The 25044-nt window shown below is 33.2% G+C and overlaps 1 protein-coding gene across 1 annotated transcript; it reads left to right on the top strand.

Moving 5' to 3' along the window:
* The first annotated feature begins 15526 nt into the window (after nucleotides 1-15526).
* Nucleotides 15527-16384, top strand: LOC120162893. The gene has a single exon (XM_039172956.1). It carries the CDS (start codon nucleotides 15527-15529, stop codon nucleotides 16382-16384), a length of 858 nt encoding a protein of 285 aa, XP_039028887.1.
* The last annotated feature ends 8660 nt before the right edge of the window (nucleotides 16385-25044 follow it).

The following is a 25044-nucleotide window of genomic DNA, read 5'->3' as shown; positions in this document are numbered from 1 at the left end:
ACTCGAACGAGTTGACTTAGTTTTCTAGAAATCTCGGTTGAGAAGGAAGCCCCACGCGTGTATGACAGCGCGTGGAAGCGATGACAGGCTCGGGGCGGTCGGTCGATTACTCTTCGAGAAACTGAACACCATTATTAAGCTATAATCAACTCAAACGTCAGCCAAAATCATATGAAATAAAATAAAATGATCAAAAAGCTTACCCACATCGGTTATCAACAAAACTGACGATGTTGATGAGACATACCAGTCAGGTTTTGAGTGAAACAGGAGAGGAACCTTTTGGTGACGGCAGTGTGGAGAGACGATGGCCGAGGCGACCATAGTCAAACCTAAAACGTGCGACAGAGGTGTGGGTTTCGACGAATGTTTAATCGTTCATTCCCGGTGAACGGCAACTCCTTTCGACAATCGGTCAAAGAATTTTTGTCGAAGCGATGTAACGGTCCCGAAGGGGTGACGAAGCATCGAACGACAACCAGAAGGTTGAGAATCGGGGAGGGTCGACGGGGAAGGTTTAGGAATTTAAGAATTTAGGGGTATATCACTGGGGTGGTTTTCCATAGTTCAATTTTTAGTTAAAAAACCCAAAACCAATCATATTAAACATATTTTTATTATTTTATTAACCAAACATTGCGCTAGCCTAGTAACAACGGCATGGCTCTTCATTTCCTATGGTTTGGGTTCGAAACCCATCGACCATACTATTCATTCATTGTTTTTTGTTAAAAGGCTGTTGAGGGTATAATTCCAGCTTAGGTTCCTAAGCTTCCTAAAAATTCTAAAACAGACCTCAAATTCTCAAAGTTTTACTATTTAGTTCTTGTAAATAATTAAATTTAAATATAAATCAACACTAAAGAAAATTTGGGGTGTGACAAATATCATCAATGCAATACAATCCACAACATATATGTACGAATCATGATGTATCTCGGCGTCACATAGCTTTGGTAACTCACATCCCTCAAGCCTACAAATATTTGTACTTTAGATGGGACAAGACTTGCATATACATCAGGAACGTACATCAATTGGCTTATAATTGCAAATTACCTCGGGTGAGACTTGGGTCACACATGCATCAAGATCTTATATCTGACTAGCCCACTCTTATAGTGCATTTCAGATGAAGTCTAGGTCATATAACATTAGAACATCATCTAGCAGCAATCTCAAGTGTCATAGAATAACTTTTGGCAAATTTAGATAACCCACCAAACACAATCGAATATATTCGTACACAAGTAAATTAAATGTCCTCGTCATTTACCAAGTATTAAAAAAAACCTAAGTTTTATGAAATCTCACAGCATAATATTCTTGTGCTTATCAAACACAATTTATCAGGTTCACACTTTAAGATTATTAACAATCTCAAGCATTATTAGATTTCTAACTCTCGAGTCCTTTATAAATAATCAAGGCCACTATCTAACGTTTAATGATGATATCGACACTTATACATGGGTATTGATACTCTCCTTGTGTATGGGTACTAGAAGTAGGTTTGAAGTCCAATTAAAAGCCACCGGTATGGACACTACTATATGATTATTGATACTCTCTTGCATTGGTACCTATACGTCAAATCAAATTAATTCCAAAGGCGTGCGTGACTACAGGTTGGTTGGCGAAAGAAAGCAATGGATGGCAATTCAAATGTTGCAAATTAACAAGGGTAAAACTACACGTGTAGTACCTAACTAGCACTTTTGTTTCATTTTAGTACTTAAACTTTCATTTTTTTTAAATCATACCGAACATTTACTTTTGTTTCACTTCAATACACCTTCATTAAAAACATTACATATTGGCTGGCGTGACACAACGTGATATTTTTAAATTTCGTCACCAATATTTTTTAATTTTTATTTAACCAATTATATTTAATTGGTATAATTTCACAACCAAATATATTTAATTTTTATTGCGTTAGAACTACAATATTTTTAATTAAAACTAAGAATCAAATCTATGACCTCTCCCCAAGAAAAATTAGTGTTCAACCATTAAGTTAGTCTATGAAATTAATTAGATATCGTCATTTTTATATTTAATTTATAAAATTGTTTAATTAAAGAGTAAATTATTGAATTATTTAAAAATAAAAAAATAATTATAAACCAATTTATTTAATTAAAAATAAAAATAAAAATGGTATTTGATCACTAGTGTGGAAATATAGAAAATATTTAAAATTATCACATTGTGCTATGTCAACCTATCCATTAAGTTTTTTATGATGGGAAATAAAATTAATAAAAATTAAACACAAGGTATGATTTAAATATATATATATATATACTAAAATAGAACAAAAGTAATAATGTAGGTTTAAACGTGTAGTTTACTCAATTATCAATTGTCGCGTGAAGACTAATTTACAAAAGGGGGCTACGGCTTGCGGGCATGAGGTATGTTGTTGTTTTCAAGTTTTCCTCTTCTTTATTTAATCGAGTTTTAAAACATATTGTTTTACATGATTTCATATTTACATATTTGTAATTTTAATTTGCATGCATTTTATTTTTGTATTATTTATCATTTTGAATTTATGTCTAATAATTGAAATTTATTTATATAACCTAATCTATTAGGTACCGAAAGGGCGTAGTAGAGGCTAATCCTTCCACATATATAACCGATATGTTTTCTCTGGAAAGTAGACCGTAATTCTTTATTTTAATTTTTCTAAAATGATGGGGTTTTGGGTGATGTAATCATGCCCTGATAAATGTTGGTAAAATTAATTGTAAAACTGAGACGTTAAAATTGACTGAAAATATAAATAAATAAATTAATTAAAATAAAAATTGTGTCATGGTGATTCATTGCTTTAGAAGTAAATTTATTCTGATGTATATAATTACTGCAATGAAAGAATATCCCTTGAATTTAGCACAACAGCCCAAAACTTCGTACTGTCGAAATATGGAATGGACAAAGATGATATTACTCTTCTTAATTCAAGCTGCTTGAAAAACAATGGAAAATGAGAAAACTTTTAGAGATGACAAGGAAAGGTAGAGATAATTTGATTTTAGGATGCTTTGAAAATGCCAAGAACCTTTTGTATTTATAGGCTGAAAAATCCGACACATAACTAAAAATTAGGTTGAAAATCTTCATCATTAATCAATTGAAATTACAATTGATAAATTAGTTGTTGTTACAACTATAATTGTAAAATGTATCTAACCCATAAACTATCTAGGTGCAAGCTGAACCAACTGTAGTAACAGTTCTAATTACAAAATGTATCTGATCCACAAGTCGTCCAGGTGCGTGACAACAATTTCCGGAGCCAATCAATCAACATTACAACAAATTAATAGATTTAATCAGATTTAATTTCGTAATTATGTTGTAACAACTATTAGATAAATTCATAATTATAGGTTAGTCTTTTAAATACCTTTTCAAAAGAAATACCCTTTCTAATGTGGGATATGTGCTTTTTTTCTCTTAAAGCATTATTAACACTACTCCACTATTGTATAAAAATATCTTTTGGAAAACTGAAAAACAATTTAAAACATGAGAAGAGCAATAGTGAGATTAGTCGCTTAAGCACTAGTGGGATTGATTGGAACTAATACATAGTGACAATGAGTAATTATACATTTAACTAAGTGAATGAATCTAGAACCTGTTAAGATATGGGTGAACTCATGATACACGATTAATCTCATTCATCCACTAAAGTCCTTGATATATATATCCCATAATTCCTCAAGATTTGGTAAGTGCATTTGAAAGGCATCCCAATGTTTTTCATAAAAAGTGGTTAATCCTTCTCACTTATGTAGATAATTTCACCAGGTTTATCTCACCATAAACCAACCAAATCATGGTTATGAAATTATTAAGAACTTTTCTATAAGATCAACCTCACTAAAACTAGGTGAATTCTTCAAGTTCATTTAAAAATGAACCGCCTAAACTCTGGGATAATAGTTCATTAAAAATAAAAACCCAATCTATTTTCTCGGTGAATTCAATAAGTCATTCTCAAATAGGATCAACCAAACTCCTGGGATTGAAGTTATTACAAGTTAAAAAAAGCTCATCCTTTCTAATGGTAAATCATTGCGAGTCAACTAGAACGATAAATTCGTCAAGTCTTTCTCACTAATATCACCAAAAACTTGGGCTATGAATTTATTAAGAGCAAAGAACTTAACCTTGTGCATGTATTCTATTTTTTCATATGGATAGATAAAAATGTACACTATGAGTCTTTTCATGGTTTCATTTATGATATTGAACTTAGAGATAACTAAGTTGGGCATCAACGGTGAATTCCTCAACTAATGGGATTTAGAGTTATCTCCCTCGACGAAAAAAGAAACAATTTATGACTTAACCCTTTGGTTAACAGATCAACTAGGCTCCTCTCCAACTTCACATACTCTAAAGAGATTATTGTGTTTCTTAGTAAATGTCTTACGAATTCATGTTTTATATCAATGTGTCTCTTCTCACCATTTTAAGCTTGGCTATGAGCCACACATATCCCTACCTATAAATCACATAATAAAGACACCGTAGGAGTCAGTTTTCCCCAATATGAAATTTATGACAATAAATTCTTGAGCCACTCGGCTTCTTGCACAATTGGGTCAAGAGCGATAAATTTTGAATCTATAGTAGAACAAGTAATGCACGTTTTAGAAAACTTCCACGAAATTTTTGTTTCGCCTAGCGTGAAGACATACGCACTCATCGAGCTTATTTCATCATTATCGATAACCTAGTTAAAACCACAGTAACTCTCGAGAACTATATGATAGTCAACAAACTCTAGTTTCTAATCCATTGTATCTTTAAGGTACTTAAGTAAGCATTTTAGTGCAATCTAGTGCTCATTACTATGATGATGAGTATATATACTTAGTCTACTAATACTATAGACAATATCAGACCGAGTATTACATTAATAACATAAGGCTACAAATTATTTTAGCATACTCTATCTGGAAATATTATTTCCTATATTCTTAAAGAGATGTGTGCTAGATTCATAAGGAGTTCTCACAAGGATGACATCAAAACTATCAAATTTCTTTAACATTTTCTAAATGTAATGTGTTTGATTTAAACAAAATCTTATTGAGTTTCATAAATCTTACTCCTAAGATAACATCTACCTCTCTCGAATTAGTCATCTCAAATTTAGTACACCAAAATTTTTAGTTTTTTTAGTTTCAATGTTGGCACTAAAAAATAGCATGTCATCTACAAAAAGAACAATGACTACACAATCATAATAAAGAAATTTTAGTACATGTGTGCATCAACCCCATTAAAAATAAACTCAAAACTAAGAATAGGTTTATGATATTTCTTGTACCATTGATTTGGATGTTGCTTAAGGCCATAGAATGACTTATTGATTCTAAACACTTTGTGTTCCATGCTAGGAGCCTCGAAACCTGGTGGTTGCTTTATATAGGTCTCTTGGTCTATATCTCTATTCAAGAATGTAATCTTTACACACGTTTGATTTACCTGTAGTAAGTGTATATAAGCTAATTTAAAAACATAAAAAATGAATCTTTGAGATCTTAATAACGAGAGAGTATGTATAAAAGAAAACAATACTAAATTTCTGAGTAAACCCTTTTCTACTACTCTTGCTTATATCTATAGATTAACTCATCTAGTCTAAGTTTTTTTCCTGAAAACCCACTTATTACTAATAGGTCTAAATCCTCTAGGAAAGTCTACCAACTTCCAAGTGGGATCAAACATTATTGATTATAGTTCATCATTAATAACAATTTTCCACAAACTAGCATCCATTGATCTAATAGCTTAATCATACGTCTTTAGATCATCATCGAACGAAAAAGCCTGAGCTATAGTATCGTAAATCAGTTCTAAATCACTTATTCCATTAATAAAGGAAGTTATAAAATATGGTCCAAAAGTTTTTGGCACTCTTTTTCATTTACTTTTTTTAGGCTCTATATCATCATCTAGAGTCTCCCTAGTAATAGGTGTATTAAAAGAAGATGAGGCAATATTTTCTAATTGGGTATCAATCTTTAAGCTAGGTTTCTTAAGTGCAAAGACGTTCTCAAAGAAAACAACATCTCTAGATTCAGAAATACAAAAATCATGCAAACACATAAATCTAAAATTAACACTATTTGTAGCATACCCAATAAACAAAATGTCAACATTTTTAGGATAAATAATAGTTTTCTTAAAATCATGCAATCCTACTTTATCAAGATACCCCCATACTTTCAGGTATTTTAGGTTAGGGGAATACCATTTATACAATTCATATGTGTTATAATTTAATTTCTTATGAGGTACTTGATTTAATAAATCAATAACATAAAGAGTGACTTCCCCACATACTTTTAGATAACCCTAAATTTATTCATAAAGCATTTATCATGTTTTTAAAATTCCATTTTTCTTTTTATCTAAGTCATTTTGTTTAGGAAAATAAGGTGTAGAGTATTTATGTATTATGTCATTCTTTTCACAAGTCTCTTTAAGAAAATTAGAACCATATTCACCACCTTATTAGATCTATGCCATTTTATTCTCATATCAAGTTTATTTTATACTTCATTATAAGTTAGAAAATAATCTTTTGCTTCATCTTTTTTCTTAAGGGATAAACCTTTGTATATCTAGAATAATCATCTACAAGGTGTCATAGAAATGTTTTCCTCTCTTACTCTTACAATTTTTAAAGTATGCTAAATCAATGTGAACTAATTTTAAAAGATTAGTTTTCCTTTTGGTGACAGACTGAAAGGAAGGTCTAGTATGTTTGGATTCTATACAAATTTCACATTTTTCAAGCTATTCTTATCTAGATTAGGCAATGGATTCATTTTAATGAGTCATTATTAAGAATCAATATTCAGATGTCCTAATCTAGCATGCCACATATAAAGAGTCTCAACTATATAAGTAAAAGTGGTGGCATTATTATTTCCATTAAACATAGTTTCTACAAAAAATAAAACTATTTAAATATCTTTTCCATATATTCCCCATTTCGGAAAAGAAGAAGTTTATCTATTTTGAAAACTAGTTTAATGCCTACCTTATTAAATAACCTACCACTCATTAAATTTCTATACAATGTAGGTACAAAAAGGACATTATTTAAAAATAGGGTTTTACCGAAAGTCAACTTCACTCAAACTTTTTATTTACCTAGAACATCAGAGCTGCTAGAGTTTCCCATTTACATTTGTTCATCTTTTTCCATACTTTCAAATGAGTGAACATCTCTCAATTGGTGCAAAAATTTCTAACTGCACCAATGTCCACGATTCATTCTACAGTGTTCTCCATCAGGTTAACTTTAGAAATCACAACAAAAATGATATCATTAGTATTCTTAGTAATGTTTCATTATGATTGATTCTCATTTTGGAGGTCATAGAGTTTTTGACACTAGTAGACTTTGTGCCTAGCTCATACACACACATAACAATTTAAAGGCTTGATGGGCATGCCTTGTGTATTTCCTTTCCTGGCTTCTTAAATTTGATTGCCTTTTGAGGTTTAGTCTCATTCTTTTGGTTTACTTTGTTATTGGGCCTATTGGGTTTAGAACCTCAGGTTGATCTAGATCTCATAAGATTAGCCTTTAAAATACAAATGATTATAGGAGTTAGTAACTTATCCTTGGGAAGATTGACCTCCCCTATCTTTATGTAGCCCACCAATTATTCTAGAGGAATATCCCTCTTCTTATGCTCTAACGAGTTGAAATATTTGGACCATCATTTTCACAGCTTCTCGATAAGAATTTAGTTTGAAAAACCTCATAAAATTTAATTCCTTTGGTGAGTATATTGGCCACTAACTTATAGTAGTCATGGCCTTGGTCCATGATAGCATTTTCATCGATCATCTGGAACTTGAGCCATTCTCTAATGACGTATTTCTTCATGTCCACATCATCAGCTTTGTACTTCTTCTCCAAAGTATCCTATATTTCCTTTGTGCTTTTTTCATTCAATAAAATGTAAAAAAAAACTTATTAGACATGTGACTCAAAATATGTCCTCTTTCAATTTTGTTATCTTTCTCAATTTTTCCTAGAGTGACTCCCCCATTAATGGACATATAAATAATGGTACCAAAGAATCAATTACATCGGTAGTTGTTTGCATGGGTGGTGGCTTGAGCAAGGCGTAATCTAAGTCAAGGTGCATGAAAAAGATTACTATTAGACATGGGTGTTGTCATGGTTGTGTTGCTCCTCCTTGCTATAGCCAATCCCCCCGTTGTTAACTCTTATTTGTAACTTAAATCCAAAATTGAAATTCATCTTGGATATCATTAGATTCAATGAGAAAGTGAAAGATGTGCAATCTAAGGGATAAAGACTCTATGGGGTTTGATCGAGTTGTTTGAGTGGGTTTATTTTGGGAATATTCAGGGATTCAAATAGCCCACTATATAGCGATCGTAGAGTCTTCTATAACTGTTAGAGCCGAAAATAGCAGTGTGAAGCGAAATCACACCAACCACTCAATTATCATCCCTTTTCAATTTGACCACCAATGTTTCGATTTTTTCAATCATACCACTCAATTATTTAAATGGTTCGCTCAAGTCACTTATCGTTAAAAATTAATGTAGAATATGACGTGTTAGATAAAATTTTGTTATAATTACACATTTGATCCTTGTTATACATTGTGTTAATTTGATCTTAATTTTAATTGAATTCAACAAAATTTATCCGCTGGTTATATTGTGAAATGTGTTGGTCTCTAATTAGATAGTTAAATCCTTTTATAATTTACTTAATTCATTAAATTTATTTTCCTCCAATTAAAAGGAGACACATGTCAGATAATTCTTTCTTTTTAATTGGTTTTTCATCTACTAACTTTCTTGCACCCTGATTCTCTTCATCCTTATCTGCATCCAACTTAATAGGAGGTGCCACAAGCTTCGATTTCTATTTGAAGCTGAAAGGAAGTTTGCCTTTCAACGAAGTTTAGGCGGCCTTTCGTTCTGTGGCTACATTATTAAAAGAAATAAAAGGCTTGATAACTGAAGACCATCTTACAAAAATGGGCGGTTTAGATTCCTCTAGTAATAAAGCCTTATATTTATCATCATTCTAATGTTAAAGCTATTTAGAACTCTCCATAAAGGAACCATCATTCACAAAAAAGACTAAATGACCCTCATTTCTCCATTAGCAAAGAGAATACAAACAACACTTAAAACACTATTGACAGGAAGAAGTCACCACTGGACAAGTAAAAGCTTCCAAGATATTTAGATGTTGTAGTGGGTCTTAAGGTATGACCATTATAACAACATAAAAAGATAACGATAAAATCCACATAATCAACACAAATTAAAACATGGTTAAAATAGGATCAATTACAACTATCAATCTATTAATTAGATTCTCCTCAAACATAATTTGGGTTTTTTTCAAAAAAAAAAAAGAAAAGAAAATATAACCCTAAATTGATAAAACCAACCTAAGTCAATAACGAATAACAACACAACATATTCAGATCTATTAAGAACGTGAAACATAAGATCCAATTGAAAATGGAAATTTTAAGGTTGACGGATTCAGAATAATAGAAACATAAAAACATGAGAAAAGAGAAGGAAATGGGATAATACTGGCAGTGAAACCGTCGTGAAAGAAAGAGGCAAATAAGAAACGAACGAATTATCTGAAGAGTAGAAGATATTGTGGTTTCAGGACCATCCGATTAGAAACTTACACATGTCATAAACTTATTAGAATATTAAATTTAATTAAAATTATGAGCAAATTGACACCTTGTGTAGGAAATAGGGACCGAATGTTTATTTGCACCAAATATTTTTTCCTAAAACATCATCTTCTTCATAAGTTTTAATGGTAGGTGGCTTGATTGAACCATTTAAATAGTTAGGTAGTCTTGTCGATGAAATCAAAACATCAATGGTCAAATTGAAAGAGGGTAATAGTAAAGTGGTCATCCATGTAGTTTACCCTTTTATTATATTATTGGTAATAAAAATAATGCATTGCTTATATTTCTAATTATAATTTTATTTTTTTTACTAATATAAGGTGATAAAAAGTTGTAGTATATGTTTTAGAGACTCTCAACTATTTGACAATTCTTGAGTGTTGGAACTGTTGCTGACGTGTAGTAGGTGGTTATGCAATTATGAGGTTGTTAGCATATTTGTTATGAACGGTTGTTAGACATGTAGTTTTAACTTGTTGTGTGACTACAATATAAAAAGATGTGATGTTTATCAATGAAGAACCATCTCTCATTGTTATTTCTTTTATAATATTATATTTTCTTCTTGAAACCCTAGTTTCTAACATGGTATAAATTGCTAGTGGTCCTAGTTGTAGTGCTTCTACTTACGTGGTTTTCTTCTTATGATCTTGTTTGCGGTGTTGTTGTGTTCTTTCGTTTTCACTAACAAAAAGATCAATGTGTTGTTGGATGAAAAGAATTTCTTGTTATAGAAAAAGCAAGTTTTGCTAACAGTTTGTAGTCATCGCCTTGAGTGTCTTCTTACCGGTGGTATGAAGCCTCCACCTGAAATGATTGTCGATGAAAAAAAAGTCTTGTTCTCAAAGAGGCATATGATGATTTGTAGCACAGGATAGTGCATTGGCGTTATGGTTGCTTTCTACTATTAGTCCACATCTTCTGTCTCGATTTGTTGGTGTTGAGACAACAACTTCTATCTCGAGTACGGTGTTGCAGTACTTTGTGAATTGGTCATCAACTTCGGTAATGAGCTTACATTGTAAACTTCAGTCTTTCAAGAAGGGAGAAGACAATATGCGTGTGTATATTGCTAAGGTTAAAGAAATCTGTGATGCTTTGGCTTCGTGTGGGAGTTCAATTCCTCTAGTAAGGCATATTGCTAGTATTTTGAAGGGTTTGCCTTGTGAATATCAACCTTTTATGGATGTTATTACAATGAGTAGTGATATGTTACCTTTGGATAAGGTATGAACTATGCTTATAGATGCAAAGATGTAACTTGTTGGGTTCGCTGCTCAAGAAGAAACTATAGTAGCTACTGCTCATCTTACTCATGGATCTGGTTCAGGTGATTTCTCTAAACGTTCGTATTCAAACTATAATAAATAATGTTTATCTGTTACTCATTCAAGTGGCAGATCTAGTGTGGTCGTGACTGGCCACATATTTAATGTCAATTGTGTGGTAAGCTTGGGGATCTGGTCAATCGCTATTGACATCACTATGATGAAGATTATTAGATTGCTAGTAGTAGTCATTTACGGTATGTAGAAGACTTTGCTCAAGTCAACACGACTGCCTATGATAATTGCAGTTGTACATTTTGTTCGAAGGGTTCTTGACTTCATACTTCGACTAATACAAATTCTCAAGCATCTGAGAAAGATTAGTGGGTTGTTGACTCTGGTGCTACGCATCACGTGACTCTAAATGCTGATATTATAACTCATCGCACTTGTCATAGCGGTCCAGGTAAGCTGGTTATTGGTGATGGTGTTTCATTAGTTGTTAATCTTGTTGGTGATACGACCCTAAAATCTACCTCTAAAATATTGTTAGTTAGTGATTTGCTTCATGTGCCTAGTATAACTCAAAATTTACTCTTTGTATCTAAGTTTACTAGGGACAACAACGTGATTTTTGAGTTTAATGCTCAAGGCTACTGCATTCGTGATGTTGTTACTCTAGATGCTTCTTCAAGAGCGTATGTAATGAGGGATTTATGTGTTTCCTAATAATAGTACTTCAATTGTTTGTAAAAAAATTTTGTTAATTCTTTTATGGTTGATGATGTTTACAGTTTTTGGCATAGAAGGTTAGGGCATGTAGCGTATAATACTTTGCTAGTGTGTCAGACTCTTGATGTACATGTTCCCAAAGCTATGAATAAGATATGTGAGGCTTGTTCCATTGGCAAAAGCCATAAACTACCTTTTTTCACTCCAATACTGTGTACATTAAGCCCTTTCAACTTGTTTATACTGATATATAGGGGCCATCTCACATTTCTTCTAATGGATTTTATTATTATTTGTCGTTTATTGATGCCTATTCGAGGCATACTTGAGTTTATTTCTTGAAAGCTAGATTGCAAGAAATGAATATGTTCAAGTTATTTCAGTAAATGATTTCTACTCAGTTTGGTTTGTCTGTTAAGGTTGTGCAAATCGACTGGGGTGGGAAATATCGTAGTCTCTTGTATGTTCTATTGAAAGATGGGATTACTCATCGTATTGCTTGTCCTTACACATTCAAGCAGAAAGAAAGCATTGGTATATCATTGAGCTTGATTTGGTGTTGTTAGCTCAGACAACTATGACTTTACGTTATTAGTATTATGCAGATGTTACTACGGTATTTCTCATTAATCGGCTTCATACTAGGGTCTTGGATGGGTGTCACCACTCGAGAATTTGGGGGAAGAAACCAGAATATGAGTTTATGAAGGTCATTAGGTGCAAGTGTTTTCCTCACTTGATAGTTTTTCAGAAACATAAAATTGAGTTTCGATCTCAACCATGCACCTTTTTGGGTTATAACCCACAACACAAGGGTTATATGTGCCTAGCAGCTATTGGGAAGATATATGTTTCTAGACGTGTAATTTTTTATGAATTGGTTTTTCCATTTGCAAGGGTTGATAGTTCAAGTAATGATTTTGTTTCTTGTAAACATAAGTCCACGACGCTTGAACTTTTGACTGATATGTGTTAGTTTTAAACCAATGGAACTCGTACGGTGCAAGCTTCTCATATTTCTGGTGAGACGGGTCAGGCTACTGTGGATGCGGGTGTTACTTCTCTGGGAGCAACAGTTCAGCAAGAGGTAGCTGGTGCAACCTCATTTAATGCAACGAGGATTATGGTGAGATGAGTCAAGCTACTATGGATATGGGTGTTACTTTTCTAGGAGCAGCAGTTCAACAAGAGGTTGATGGTGCAACCTTAGTTAGTGCAGCTGAGGATACTGAGTTGGTGGATCTAGTGAAGTCTATGACAGGCCCTGTTGCACTTGCCAACGTTGCTCATTCATTACAAACAGTTGTTACGAGGCCTGATAATGGTGAAGGTTCGATGGAAAGTGGTGGCATCTCTTTGAATCGTCATTCGATGTTGACAAGAAGTAAATGTAGTGTATTCAAGCCTAAGTTGTATTCGGCTAGCTATGATGATATGGAACCTGTAAATGTGCATGAGGCACTTCAGTCTTCTCATTGGAGAGTTACAGTTCATGTAGAGTTTGAAGCATTGCAGACGAATGGTACATAGACCCTTGTGAAGCTTCTTGAAGGATGATCAGTGGTTGGGTGCAAATGGCTTTTAAAATTAAAGAAGAACCCCGATGGTTTTGTTAGCATATACAAAGCTAGGTTAGTAGTAAAAGGGTTCTCGTAGGTGTCTGGACATGATTTTGGTGAGACGTTTGTCCCAGTTGTTAATTTTGCTACACTAAATGTTGTTCTTTCTTTGGCTGTAACAAAGGGTTGGCATTTGCTTTAGGTTTAGTTGAATAATTCATTCTTGCATGGTGATCTGTATGAGGATGTTTTCATGCAATAGCCGTCTGGGTTTGAACAAGTAATTGTTGATGGTAGTCCTTTGGTGTGTAAATTGCAGAAAGCTTTGCATAGTCTACGTCAAGCTCCTCGAAACTGGAATGATAAGCTTAAGAGTTTCCTAGTTAGAATTGATTTTAAATAATCTTCAGCAGATACATCATTATGTGTTCGTTGTGCAGACGGTCGATGGGTCAATATGCTTGTGTATGTTGATGATATAGTGTTGACTGGTGAGTCGAATGTGCAAATTGAAGAAGTGGTGAGGTTGCTTGGGGATGAGTTTGCCTTAAAAGATCTTGGTGATCTTCGTTACTTTCTGGGTATAAAATTTAAACAGTGGGAGGTTTGTTGATTCTTAGTCAATTAAAGTTTATTTTAGAATTGCTAATAAAGACTAAGATGAGTACTGCCAATTTTGCTTCTACACCTATGCTTGTATCTGCTAAGTTGACTCAAGATGTAGGTCTGTTGCTTTAGGATGCCTATGAATATCGGAGTGTTGTGGGAGCGCTGCTATATGCATGTCATACTCGGTCAGACATTGCATTCAACGTTAATAAGGTTGCACAATACATGCATGCCCCAATACAAGGACATCTTGTTGTTGTAAAAGATTTTTGCAGTATTTGGTAGGAACACTTAATCATGGTTTGGTGATAACACCTGCAGTGGCTGGCTTCAATGTTGTAGTATTTCTGATATTGATTGGGCTGGAAACACTGATGATCACAAGTCCATGTCTGGTAACTATGTTTTTGTAGGTGATATTGTACTCATGTGGACTTCTAGGAAACAAAAGTCGGTCGCCAGGTCCACCATGGAGGCTGAATACATGAGTGTTGCTGATGTTACTACTTAAACGACGTGGGTGAGTGCCCTTATGAGTGATATGGGTATTGCAAGGCAAAAAATACCAATTGTATGGTGCAATAACAACAGTGTTGTTGCCATGACAGCTAATCGTGTCTACCATGCAAAAAGTAAGCCTGTAGAGCTTGATGTCCATTTCGTTCGTGAGAAGATTGCGTTGAAACAAGTGGTGGTGAATTATGTGCCAGGTAGTCACCAAGTTGCTAATGGTTTTACAAAGCCTCTAGCTGTAGCTCAGTTTAAAGTTTTTCGTGCTAAAGTTAATCTTCAATCTTTTCTTGGGGAGGAGGAAAAAGTAGAGAGAATTTGAGTGTTGCAACTGTTGCTGACGTGTGGTAGGCGATTATGCAGTTATGAGGTTGTTAGCATATTTGTTACGAGCGGTTGTTAGATCTGTAGTTTTATCTTGCTGGGTAACTACTGTATAAAAAGTTTTGTTGTGTATCAATGAAGAACTACCTCTCATTGTTATTTCTTTTATGATATTGTATTTTCTTCTTGAAACCCTAGTTTCTAACAACAGTGAATGCTCAAATACCCTACAATTGTCGGTGCTCGAACACATGACCTCTAGGGACAAGAACCTTCTCTTTAACCATTGAGGTAGCTTGGTTTGTGCTAATTTTATTTCTTGTATATAAATGAAAATTGAGCATGCCACCATGTGAAGAGTTCCCAAAAAAAAGAATTGAAAGGTACAACAAATAATGACATTGGTTGGCACTTTGGAACTTAAGTGTCAAATACAAAAGGAAATGTTGTATGTAAAATTTATGAAAGAAGAAATAACACAACTTAAAGAGTAAATTGCTCATAAAACCATCAATGTTGCGGATAGATATTATTATCGAAATTTGTATAATATAAATTATATTATCATTCTTCTATAAGTTTGCCTAATTTGTTGAATATAGATTCTCCTATAAGTTAGCCTAATTTGTTGTAACAGCTAACCAAATTGTAGCTTGTACATTGTATAAATTGATTTGATAATAATATACAAGACACGATATTATATTCCTTTTGGTATCAGTAGCCTAGTTTATTTTTCCTCCTATTTTCTGCATCAATGGCTAACTTAAAATTTTATCCCGCCACCACTGTCACTAATATCGAAACAGCCATCCCCATCACTCTTGATCTCAAAAGAGGCCAATACAACAACTGGGCAACTCTCTTCAAGCTCCATGCCCTTGCCCACCTCGTTCTTGACCACATCATCCCTCCTACGGAAGCCGCCACCACCATGACGGATGCCAAAACATCAACTTGCAAGAGGATTGATGCCTTTGTCACGCAATGGATTTATAGTACAGTTTCTTCAGATATTCTCAACACTATCATTATTCTGGAAGATGAGGCAAAAGATGCCTGGAACCGTGTAGCAGAATTGTTCCAAGATAACAAGAATACGAGAGCCGTTCACCTTGAAACCCAATTTACCAACACTCACCTTCGGGATTTTCCAAATGTTGTTGCCTATTGCCAGCGACTTAAAGTGCTGGCAGATCAATTAGAAAATATTAGCGCAAAAGTGTCTGACGATCTCATGGTTCTCAAAATGATTCATGGATTAAAAGAGGCTTACGCGGGGTTCGTAACCATCATTCAACACCGCGGTCCTCTTCCCACCTTTGCGCAAGCCCGTTCGATGCTTTCATTAGAAGAAGAAAGCATGAAACAACGTGCTACTCTTGAATCAGGTGCAGATTCTACTTTGCTTATTAATTCCAATAATAATCTTGTTTCTGGTGATAATAATTCCAAACAGCTTCAAGAAAATAAAAATGAGAATAGTAATTCCATAAGCCAAAATCATGGTGGGTGTGGATGGCGGCCCAGCAACTATTACGGTAGTCGTGGTGGCCTTGGAAATCGTGGTGGATCTTGTGGTAGGGGACAAAAGCAACATTCAGCAGCGTCATAGCCGCAACAATGGGCTTCCATGCCTCATTGGGATGCCTGCTCACCTCACACTTGGGCCAAATCACCTTGCCCATATCCCACTACGGGATGGTAGCTTCGTCCACAAACCACAAAAGGAGTCTTTGGACCTGAACCATCCCATACCCACTACACAACAGCGACCCCAAGTATGAATCATGTCCCTACAGACATAGATGCGGCTATGAACACACTCTCACTTCATCAACTGAATGACTATTGGTACATGGATACAGGTGCTACCTCTCATATGACTGCTAATCAAGGTACTCTCTCGTCCTATTTTAATTTAAGCAGACATAATGGCATTATTGTTGGTAATGGTCATACAATTTCTATTCTTGGTTATGGAAGTGCCTCACAAAACCAAACAAATCCACCGTTGAGCCTTAAAAATGTGTTGCATGCACCTAAACTTATCAGAAACCTTATTTCCGCTCAAAAATTCACTAACAATAATATGGTGTCCAATGAATTTGATCCTTTTGGGTTTTCCGTGAAGGATTTACAGACCGGAATACACCTAATGAGATATGATAGCTTGGGTGATCTCTATCCCTTTCAGCTTTACCATTCGTTTTCCTGTCATTTCTTCAAATTTGTGGTATTCTCGTTTAGGGCTCCCAGGAAAAGTCATTATGAATTCTCTTCGTAGTAATAATTTTATTAAATATAATCAAGCTTGCAATTCCTTCTGTGAATCTTGTCCTCTTGGAAAAAACACTAAATTGCCTTTTAATGACTCATTATTTTACTACTATGCCATTTGATATAATTCACAGTGACTTGTGGACATCTCCTATATTAAGTTCATCAAGTCATCGTTACTATGCTATTTTTCTTGATAAATATAGTTATTTCTTATGGACTTTTCCTATATCTCGAAAATCACAAGTTCATTAAATTTTCTTCTTATTTCGAGCATATATCAAAACATAATTCGGAAGATAAATTAAGCAATTTCAATGTGACAATGGCAGAGAATATGACAATGGTCCTTTTTGAAATTTTTGTGAATTAAATGGTATATTTTCGCTTGTCATGTCCTCATACCTCATCTCAAAATGGTAAAGCCAAACGAAAAATAAAACTATCAATAACATGGTTCGTACTTTACGTGCTCATTCTTCCATGCCACCCTCATTTTGGCCCATGCTCTCGAAATGGCAACATATCTTCTAAACATCCTCCCTTCAAAGAAATTAAACCACCACTCACCTACTCAAATTCTTTACGGAAAAATCCCAGATTACACCCATTTTAAGGTTTTTGGATGCTTGCGTTACCCGTTATTTCCTTCCACCAACATCAATAAATTATAAGCACATTCTACTCGATGTGTCTTCTTAGGTTATCCATCAAACCATTGGGGTATAATTACTATGACATTTCGAATAAGAAAATTATTATTTCTCGACTTGTTATTTTTCATGAATATCAATTCCCTTTTTTTCTTCCTCGTATGAATTTTTAGATGATGGTTTACACCCTCAAATCCTTCATCAATTGCATTCCCCTACCCCGTTGGATGAACAGACCCAACCACCCATTTCCCCTACCAATGCAGCAACACAGCCCACTCCCCAACTCACTCGTTCTCTTTTTCCCACGACAACCACAAACTCCAGCCCAGCCTCTTCTTCTCATCCTCGACCTAATCCAATTTCCACTAAATCCATTCGACCTCCATTTCTAGCCAACCGAATGGAAACTAGAAGTCAATATGGTATACACAAGCTCACTCCTAAAACTTAAGTGCCCTCTCCACAACTACTTCTATGTATCCTATACCCCACATCCCTTTGCTCTTAAAGACCAAATTGGAAATTGGTCTGAAAGATGAATATGATGATCTAATTAAAAAATAAGACGTGGGACTTAGTGTCTCGTCCATCTGATGTTAATGTTATTCGTTCAAGATGGATTTTTAGACATAAAATGAAATTTAATGTCTCTTTTGAGGGCACAAAGCCCGTTTTATAGGTGATGGTAGGTCTCAACAAGCTGGAGTAGATTGTAACGAGACGTTCAGTCCGGTTGTTAAACCAACCACTATTCATACTGTGTTGATCGTCGCTTTATCAAATCTTGGGCCATTCATCAGTTAGATGTTAAAAATGAATATCTTCATGGTAATCTAAATGAAACTATTTATATGCATTAGCCTTTGGATTTCAAAGATGCCGCTCATCCTAACTATGTATGCTTGTTGAAAAAATTACTCTGTAGTCTTAAGCAAGCCCTTCGAGCCTGGTATCAACATTTTACCAATGTTTTAAAACTGGACCGGACATTGAACTGTTGAAGGTACTGGTTCACTGGTTCAACTGGGTTCAACCGTGGTTGAACCAGATTTTATATAAAATAATATATTTTTTTAATTTTACATAATATTCAAAGCAATATTAATATATGTAACACTTTTTTTAAGTTTACAATATTAAAAGGTATAAAAATATCACAAGTCATAACATATATAAATTAAAAAACCATAAAATCAAGTGAAATAAAATGATTCAAATCAACTACAACATAATATTTAAAGTAAAACATATTAAATAATAAATATAATTATACAACTATAATCAAAAAATAAATTGGGGCTTAAAAAAATCATAACAAATGATGTCATTTGGTTTAATTGTTTTAAAAAACCAATCTCACATGGCTAAGAAACAAGAAGAGCATCCCAAAAGTTTAAAGAGTAAAAATATGAGAACAAAATCCCACATGGCTAAGAAACATAGAAGAGCATCCCAACTTACTTCTATAAATAATAGAGGTAATTTAACATTCAAAATCATGGAGCCTTTTGATGAGCACAAAGCGAACTCTTCTTTCGCTTCAATTGAGCTCAAATTTTAGGCTTCAATCGAATTCTAAATTTTTTTTTGAGTTCGAGCCTTTTCGATTTCGAGTTTTAATATTATATTTCGAGTTTGAGTTGAACTTGATAATTTTTAGCTCGTGAGTTTTTGAGTCGAGTTGAGCTTACTTTTAAAGTTTTCGAGTTCGAGTCGAGCTCAGCAATACTCGAATTTGACTCGGTTCGTTGAACAAACGACGTCGCTTGATTTAATTTTTTTAAAGAAAAAAAAGTGAACCGGCGGTTCAAACCAGTTTTACCGGTTCACCTCGGTTTTACGGTTTTCAATCGGTTCTTCTGGTTCTTTACCGGTTCTGTGCTCATCCGGTTTGGGAGTTAACCGGACCGGACAGGCCACCGGTTCACGGTTTAACCGGTCGAACCGGCCGATCCGGTTTTAATAACATTGCATTTTACAGACTATGTGGCCACCATTGGTTTCTCTTACAATACGTCTGATCATTCATTATTCTATACAAAAATGGATCTGTTGAGTTATTTTTTGGGAATTGCAGTAACCCGGAATTCACATGGCCTTTTTCTTTCCCAGACACAATACGTTGATGATATAATTCTCACTACATTTTGATACTCTTCGATTATCTATCATGTCTTTTCTCAAGTCGTGCTCCACTCCTGTTGACACTAATGGGAAGCTTAGTGTTTCTATCGGCAAGCTTATGAGGGCCCAACTAAATATCGCCGTTTAGCTGGAGCTTTACAATATCTTACATTTACCAGGTCTGATATGTCCTATGCCGTGCAACAAGTATGTCCTCATATGCATGATCCAAAGAAAGAACACATGAATGCTCTGAAACGTATTTTACGCTACATCCAAGGTACTACTCATTATGGTTTACATTTGTCAAACATTCATTACCAAATTAATCTCTTATACGGATGTCGATTGGGGTAGCTTTCCAGATACACGAAGGTTTACCTCTGGATATTGTGTATTCCTTGGTGATAACTTAGTTTCCTGGTTATCCAAAAGACAAGCTACATTGTGTCGCTTCAGTGCTAAAGTTGAATACAGAAGTGTAGCTAATGTTGTTTTTCAATCTTGTTGGCTCCAAAACCTTATTCTTGAGCTTCATTATCCAATTGAAAAAAGCTACATTAGAGTACTGTGACAATGTAAGTTCTATTTATCTCTTGGGTAATCCTATCCAACACTAATGTACAAAACACATCGAGATGGACATTCACTTTGTACGTGGAAAGGTGGCTCGTGGTGAAGTTCGAGTTCTTCATATTCTTTCTCGTTTTCAAATTGTTGATATTTTACCAAAGGACTTCTGCGCGTATTATTTGATGATTTTCGAGACAGTCAGCATTCAGCCACCTCTTTCTTCAACTGAAGGGGTATGATAGATATATTGTGGAAATTGTGTAATATAGGGTCCGTTGATTCACTAAAATGTTTTCCGGAAATAGTTTTCGTAAAATGAATTAAATTTTCTGGAAAACGTTTTACGATGTTTGGAATATGTTGTTTAAACACATTTTCCACTAGTTGATGAATTTTTTAAAATTATTTATTACAAATATTAAATACATAAATAAATATCTATCATAAAACTTAATATATTATTTTAAATATTAAATATTTATTTATTATAAAATATTAATTATATTATTAATAAAATAAAAATATTGGTATATTTTATTGAAATAAAAATATTATAAATTATATTAATTATATTAAAGTAATAGTGTTTATATATTTTAAAATATAATTAGTATATTAATTATCTTTATTAAAATATTTTTAGATTATAATATATTATTAAATATATAAATAATATTATTCATTATTAATAATTTATTATATATTATTAAAATAAAATATAATATCTATATTATATTATTATAATATAATTGATTATTTTATTATAACATTAAAAAAATTATATTATATTATGAGAAATATTAATAAATACATTTTAAATATTTTAATAATAAATATTTTTGATTTGAATTTTATGATTAGTGACCTCTTTTCTTTTGCATCTTTTTCATCTTTTTTTTCCTCCACCCTCTCACAAGTGTTACCACTGATTTGCAAGTGCATCTTTTGTTCTAAAGACTGAAGATTGATATCTTCTATTACAATGCCACTAGCATTGTATTCATCGATATTATTGTCCGATTCATTATCCATGGTAACATTCTCTTTAGGGTTGGGATTCCTTTCTAATTCTGATGAAGAGGTATCGTTATAAAGTAAATTGGAACATTTTCGTCTAGTATAACCGTATCATTTGCATGTAAGGCAATGTATATCTCTTATTCACATCTTTTTAAGGTTTTCATCCATATCACTTTTATCCATTATAGGCTTTTCCTTTTCAATATCCCTCGGTTCCTTTACCGCGATAAGTTTGAGGTAAAGGACAAGCAGTATAGGGGAACAATGTACCTTTGTGTGGTCCAGCGGAGATCGTCTTTTTTGTTCAAGGTCAAAAATTGCAACTATTAATTTGGAGTTGAATCTGTAACACCTAAAACCCGTATAATGTACCTATATAGATTATAGATGTCACCTGAATTTCTTCAAAATATTTTCCAATTCAAAATTGATTTAAAATCTATTTTCTTAAAATGGTACTATAATATAAAAATATCATATCACATCAAATATCACATAGTACTTAAAACATATATTAGTATGGATTTATGCTATCCATACTGAAATAGAGTAAAACAATTTAGTTTAGTCATTAAACCAGTTCCAAAATATTTAAACAGAGCTAATAGGACATTCGTAAGTACATGCCATAAACTAAGTCAAAATTACATTATAGGATGTCTTACTGATATTGAAGTATTTCTTTGATGTCTGGAGTGCTCTGTACTCTTTACTACTCTTGGCTTTTTACCTACGCTTGAAAATCATCACACGCTAAGTATACTTAGTGAGGCAATTAAAACAATAAATAATGCAATACAACTCATGCATGAAATTCAATGTCAAAATCAAAATGCCATAAGATCTTGTTACCTGCATGTCCAATATTTTACCATGATCAAAAACAATATGATATAAATATTAACATTTTACCAATAGTTATAGCCGACAAGTAAACATATAAAGACCCTGGGTATTCGAGTAATATCTGCACCGTAGTGCACACATAAGGTCATGCCCACCATATACACCAAAGTGCATTACATAAGGTTGTTCCCACCATACACCGAAGTGTATTACACATAAGGTCGTGCCCACCATATTACACTTAGTGTCCTTACACACTATAGTGTTAATATAAACCTGCAATTGCTATACTCTATGGCATGCCAACTATACCTTGCCCTTCAACGACTTACTTGGACATATAGTCTAATTCATTCATCCATAGTATCATATAACCATATATTTAACATTAGGGAAGTTCATACCCAAATTCTTGATCAATGCAGTATAATTTCACATGGTGACATATCACTGTATCGAAGTTATAAAAATGACAGAATATCATGCTAATATAAACAAGGTAGACCTTTCACAAGTCTTCCTGATGATGTATAAAACATCTATGTACAATGTCATGCATGTATTGCACTCACCTTAACACTTATATAACAAAAAGATGTGTCTCACTACGATCCACAATAAACCTTTTATTTGACTTGCTTCGATCACAAATCAACACGATCTGTACAAATCACAATTTCATAAAAATACATATGTTAGTATTGTACTAAATAAAACACATCCAAAATCAAAATCCATAATATACTTGAAATCATTTTCTACCAAAATACTTAGCACTTAATAATTCCTTTTAACATAGGTACCAACTTTTCCAATATACACAAAATCGTCATTCTCCATTTTATCACTTAGATTCTTAATACCAAAATTACAACATTGAAATTTACCATTCAATGCTTTTACAGATGCTTAATTACATTTAAGTACCCAATTATAGAAATGTTGCACTTAAATCACTAATCTTTTTAAACTTCCAAATGGTCATATTTCACATCTAAACACTCTTTCAATTCCAAAATAGTATTTACAGCATATTACATCAACTATTAAACAATCATACAACCATTCACAAATTTTCCAAAATTGTTGAATTGATCCCTCAACTTTTCAAAAAATTACAAAATTGTCCCAAAATTTTTATAAGGCTTGTAGAATACTTCCACATCATTTCTAGCCCTTATATAATTTTCCATAATTTTTTCACTCAACTAACCCATGGCCGAATACTTTAAACTTAGAAACTAAGTTTTCATGATTTTGCTCAATTTTGATTCAATTCAAGCATGAAATAAATTCCAATCAACCTTACAACATCTCTAAATCAAACCCTAATCAAATCTCATCAAAACACAGAGTTCTATAATTTCTTCATTTGACCGAATATTATAGATTCATTCTAGGAAGTTTGAACATGTTTTAATCATAATTCATGCTTGAAAATGAATCTACAACCTTAAAAACATCAATATTCATATCAATTTCATAACTCTAGCATGAACCTAAACCCTAAGATTTGGGATCTTTGAAACCAAGCAAGTTGAGCAAGCATAATGGTACCAAAAGATAGCGTTTCTCGAGTAGATCACTTTCCTATTTCACGACATATTTTGAATTCCATAGGAAATGGCTTAAAAATGGAAAACAATTATTTTTCCTTACCTTATGATAACTCACGGCAATGGAGAGGATGATGAACAACTTCGGCATGAAATTATATATTTTCATGATAAATTTACTTTAATTTACCTTTAATGAATATTAAATCATTAAATTAGGAAAATACCAATTACCCTTAATGAAACTCATAATTACCATTAAACCAAGACACCTAACCTTATCATCTTCCAAACCAAGATACCTAAACCTTATCATCTTCCATAAGTGAATATGAACAAATAAGATCTTAGTTTACAGATTTGCCCTTGCCTTTTTCCAAAAAGCACAATCTTGCCACTTAATCTAATAGTCCAAATAAACATGGAATTAAACACTTAAATCTAAAGATTATATATTGTTTCCAACATTTAAAAATGTGAAAAATAATATTTTTGGGGTTTAATTTATCATCCTTCAGATTTTCCTAAATTTTCTATTCGATCCGATTTGATTTTTTTTCCTCAACTTCCTTGTTCTATAACTTTTATTTACAAATCTCATATTAAAATTTGATTCCCATGAAACATTATTCTTGAGATAACCTATTTATTTACAAGGCCAAATGTAACTTTTTATAATTACCATTTTGGTTCCTAAACTTTTCCAAAGTTTACACTTTGGTCACCAAACTTTTCAAATTTTATTTTGGTCACTATCTAAATTTTGGGGTATTACAACTCTCCCCCTTAAATAAAATTCTTCCTCTAATTTTAAGATGTACATATATGAAGAGGTATGGATACTGCTTTTATGTCCTCCTCTCTTTCCCAAGTAGCGTCCTCGACTTATAATTTTGCCAAAGAACTTTGACTAAATGAATCGTCTTGCTACGCAGTTCTTTGATTTCTCGAGCCAAGATCCGTATTGCTTCTTCTTCATAAGTTAAATCTAGTCGGATCTCAATTTCCTCCGATGCAATGACATGTGAATGATCTATTGATACTTTCTAAGCATCGACACTATGAAAAACATTGTACTTTGTCCAACTCTAGAGGTAATGCTAAATGATAAGCCACCAGTCCGACACGCTTTAAGATCTCATAAGATTCTATGAATCTTAAACTTAGTTTTCCTTTGTGCCAAAACACAAAATCTTTTCCAAGGTGATACTTTAAGAAAA

The sequence above is a fragment of the Hibiscus syriacus genome, unplaced genomic scaffold (genome assembly GCF_006381635.1).
Source record: "Hibiscus syriacus cultivar Baekdansim isolate YM2019G1 unplaced genomic scaffold, ASM638163v2 tig00111409_pilon, whole genome shotgun sequence".
In the NCBI taxonomy this organism is placed as follows: Eukaryota; Viridiplantae; Streptophyta; class Magnoliopsida; order Malvales; family Malvaceae; genus Hibiscus; species Hibiscus syriacus.
This window is presented reverse-complemented; position numbering and strand designations above follow the sequence as displayed.